General features: G+C 41.3%; 1 protein-coding gene across 2 annotated transcripts in view; it reads left to right on the top strand.

The window, feature by feature from the left end:
- STOM (stomatin) overlaps nucleotides 1-3,469 on the top strand; it is a 35,401-nt gene extending 31,932 nt beyond the window's left edge. Inside the window, exon 8 of one of the 2 annotated variants that reach the window (XM_011927389.1) lies at nucleotides 1,945-3,469. Coding sequence is in view for 1 of the 2 variants with exons in the window: in XM_011927391.1 (XP_011782781.1) it covers nucleotides 2,901-2,921 (21 nt within the window). In the remaining variant the exon portion in view is untranslated. The remainder of the gene's footprint in view (nucleotides 1-1,944) is intronic. The other variant, XM_011927391.1, reaches the window with a different exon arrangement.
- The last annotated feature ends 1,008 nt before the right edge of the window (nucleotides 3,470-4,477 follow it).

Consider the following 4,477-nt stretch of genomic DNA (forward strand, 5'->3'; position numbering starts at 1 on the left):
AAAAAAAATATATATATATATATATATCATTTCTTGTGATACTCACAAACCTGGTCTCCCAGTTACTTGGCTAGTAAATGGTGAATCCAGTGCCCCTTCCCCTACTTTCAGCAGCAAACCCCTTTTTTCAAAGGTAACTGCATTGGTAAAAGGTTTAAGGTGTCTTTTGCCAGGATAAATTATTGAGTTCACATTTATAACATTTACTGAATATAAAGTAACTCAATGAGAACAGTGAGGCTGTTTTGAAAAACAAAAATTCATATTAATTAGAGTTATGAAAGAGTTCCAATCTTATATTCAGTCTATATTCGATTTCTCCGTTTTGCTTGTCTTTTTATTACCACTTTAAACATGGAATTTGAATCTAATGTTTATAAAATCACAGAAGCACCTCATAGAATTCTACATATTTCCGTTTGAAAATCACTGCTCTGGAGTGCTTTTCTTCCTATACCATCCACCTTATAATGTGACCTTACATAAGTCATATGCTGTCTCAGCCTCATTTTCCTCACCTGTAAAACAAGGAGATTATAGCCCACCTGTTTGGGTCTCAGACCTTTTGAGAATGTGTTGGAAACTGCAGAGCTTCGTCTGAAAACTGTACAGTAGTATGCACAACACAAATTTGGATCCTTTGGGGGTACACTGGCCCCACTCCCAAACCTATCCAAAGCCTTAAGAAATCCTGGGCTAGATCATGTCTAAGATCCTAACTTCAAAGCTATGTGGTTACCTGAAGAGTTTCTACTTTATAGGAACCAAGAAGAAGGCAAAAGGAACCACGGTTGAATGCCAGTGCTGTGCAAGACACTTCACACATCTTTTTTTCATGTCCATTTGTAATCGCATTTGGCTGTGCTGACCAGGCCACAGCAAAATCCCCGGGGATATCAGTGATGCTGTCTTCCCGTGATGTTGTTAACATCAGGTCTACAGCAGACCCAGGTTCAGATCAAGCTAGGATTTGCCTAAACCAGTCATGCTTGCTAATAGGATACAGCCCCTTTCAATCTACTCTGTAGCCAGAAGAGTTTAGTGAGAAAGGAAATTGAAGCTGCTGTTAAAACTGAGGTTTTACAATAAACTCTAGAAACAAAGTAATCATAATGTAGGCTGCAAATCTTCCCTAAAAGATTCCAGGGGAAAAATGACCAGAAATTGAGCACTATAAAAAATTACTGGATGCCACAGAACTGCAAGGAGTCATTACTTTTAATTTTCAGCATATGGCCCCCAAAAGTCTCCAACAAAATGATGGTCTACCCAGCATCCATTGATCTCCTCCGTCCTTCCTAGGAGCCATGACTTTGTTCAGATACCTCCCCCTGAGAGCTCTGACCTCAGGAGAATTCACCCCCAGCTGCTAGGATGAACCCAACTGGCCCAAGAATAATTCCATCCTTCTAACCCATGATTCCATCAGAAGTGATTATGTGACACAATATGGGCTCTTGAGACCTGAGGAAAGGTTTTCCGTGGACTTGGGAGCAGTTCCTCCTCCCTTTTCTGAAAACATTTCTAGAAACAGTCCTCTTTTCTTCTGGGCATGGCTGTTCATGGGTGTGGAGCAACCAGAACGCCCGCAGATATTTTACCGCAAGACCAGGGAGGGCCAAGCCAAGAGAAGGAGCAGGAAACTCAGGCCCACTGGGTTTAGTCAACCATGAAGGCCCTCTCAACTCTGAACTGATTGTGTATGAGAGCACGTAAGTGTGCTTACAGCTTAATTTGGTTTGAGTTAGCTCTCCATTGCTTACAGCCAAAAACATCCTGTCTGATCCACAGTACGTTGGGTCTTTACCTTCGTGGATGAATACTAGGTTCTGCTGTGGCCTAGGTGCTTTCACTATTTTTAACCATTTTGGAGCACTTACTATAGGCCAGACATTTTGCTAAGCATTACCTCTTAATCCTCATGAGAATTCTAAGTGGGGTGACACTATTCTTTTTTTTTTTTTTTTTTTTTTAGTAGAGATGGGGTTTCACCATGTTGATCAACTAGTCATGAACTCCTAACCTCGGGTGATCCACCCACCTCTGCCTCCCAAAGTGCTGGGCTTACAGGCATGAGCTACCGCGCCTGGCACAGAGTCTTAATTAAGAAAATTTCCCTAATGTTCATTTACTTTCTAAATCCAGACCATGTTTCAGAATAATCCTTATTTGAGAGTAGCCATTTCTTGCCTGTACTTGTCAGAACCAGCAATAGTCAAGACTAATGAAAAAGATTACTCTAACCCTTCAAAGGCTTTTAAATTCACTACTATAGTGGTCATTTTAAAAATACATCCATGTTTTAACTTCTTTGAGCCTTCTTTGTGAGTAAATGATTCCTCTGTGTTCTGCCTTTCAAACTAGCTAAATATTTGTCACAAAAGTGCTTTTTTCTCACTGTTGCCTATTTTCATATATCAGGTTTTAAATAGTTTTAATTTTGTAATAAAATTTTCTCTACATTCTATATGCAATTGTTATATATCCATTTGAATAGCTTAAGGACTAAAATACTTTTTTAAGAGATAACTTCAGGAAACCATTATATTTTACTATCTGCATGCTGTTAACTGTGGTACACTGTGAAATATCTTGATTACAAACCCATTCATTACATAGTATAAGGAATTCACAATGTATTGACTATATAATGTCTAATTATCTTGGGCAGATACTGTCAAACTTTACGATATCTATATAGACGTAGATCTTTTTAAACTTACCTAGTCATTCTTCTATCATGTATATTGATGCTGAAAGAGGAACTGGTCAGCTTCTCTGGACAGCAGTTTCTTAGTCTATAATATTAGGAGACATCTTCTGTTTTGCAAATGTCTGTGAATCTGAGCAACCTGGCATTCTATTTACTGGCAAGAAAGCTGGCAGGTGACATTTGTAACATTTCCTGTTTGAGACTCTGAGTTCACCTAGAGAAGTCTAAGAATAACAGCTTTTCTTTCCCAGTGCGAGCCTTTATAGCCATCCTTAGCTGAACCACTCTGGCCATCCAGCCAATGGATGTCCCTTCCCCTGTACCCCAATTTCAAGCTTATTTTAGGAAGCCTTGAACTACCATGTATCCTGGCTCCTAGCTGAGTTTATTAGAGGTATGGAGCAGTGCAACGTAAACTCAAGTTGCACTTATATTTTGAATTTTAAAATGATGGGTTTATCCGTTGTGTGAGGTGGCTTACCCTTGAGGACCAGGAGGCTCCATATCCTGGCTGAAAATCTTTTCTGCAGCTTAAGAGTAACAGTGCTTTTGGATCCTTGAGTTCTCCTGTCTCCAGATAGCAAATGACCTTGACTTTTCTGCCTTGTGAATTCATAGTCCAATCGGTTGAAGTTAAATCACTTGGGAGGGACGCATAGAAGGAGCTCTAGGAACACAGTGCCAGTGCAGGAGTTTTTCCAGGTGGTCTCCCTTTCCAGCAATGTACATAATAAAGTGTATGCACTTTCACTAATATTTTTGGGATGAGAGTCTGTTTCGTTCTGCATTGAGTGTATGTGGATTTCCATTTGCAGAAGTAGTACGTTAGATCTTCCACTTCTGAGCTGGCTGGTTGGCTTCTTCGTGTGCTTTGTGGGCCAGGGGAAGGGGACAGGCTGCTGTGGGCCATCTGCTGTCTCCCAGGTTTAGGCACCCTCTGGTGCACCAGCCCACACATTTTCCCTGGGGAGTTAGAGATCCACGCACACCCCCCACCACCACAAAGCTTTAACTGGCTTCATTGCCTTTTGCCTTCCTCCAAACGGGACAGGAACCCACTTCTTGCTGTCATCCATTTAATCACATAGACATAACCTTTACTTAAGTAAGGAAGAATGGTAAAAAACCAATGTGTTTTACCTGCAACATCTGACCTTTGAAGAACTGTCTTGAATTAGTGGCTGCCATTTGGGAGCACCAGTCACTTAGCTCTGTGCACAAATACGTGTATGTACATTCTATCATTTTATCCCAAAATAGCTTGATAGACACTTTATTATCACCATTTTGTAGATGAGGACACTGGGGCTCAAAGGTTAAAACAACCAAAGTCACACGGTTGGAAAGGAAGAGAGCTGGAATTCAAACCCAGAACTGTCTAATGCCAAAGATGTGTGAAGTGTATCAGTGTATCTTCGTGTGACACTGCCTGCCTCTAGTGCCCCCATCCACACACCACCACACCATTTTGTAGATAGATCACAACTTTTGCCAAGACTATCGAAGTTCGTTTACATTCACACCTAAGCAGGCCCTAAACTTAAAGTTTTGTTTTGGGCCATCTGATTCAGCCACAGTTCATTATGAAAAGAGGAGAGTCGATTGGGCATTTGTTTGTTTACTTGTTACGAAGTCTCGCTCTTGTCACCCAGGCTGAAGTGCAATGGCACGATCTCAGCTTACTGCAGCCTCCGCCTCCTGGGTTCAAGCGATTCTCCTGCCTCAGCCTCTGGAGTAGCTGGGATTACAGGCACCTGTCACCAC

The sequence above is a fragment of the Colobus angolensis genome, unplaced genomic scaffold (assembly GCF_000951035.1).
Source record: "Colobus angolensis palliatus isolate OR3802 unplaced genomic scaffold, Cang.pa_1.0 Scaffold71, whole genome shotgun sequence".
Taxonomy (NCBI): Eukaryota; Metazoa; Chordata; class Mammalia; order Primates; family Cercopithecidae; genus Colobus; species Colobus angolensis.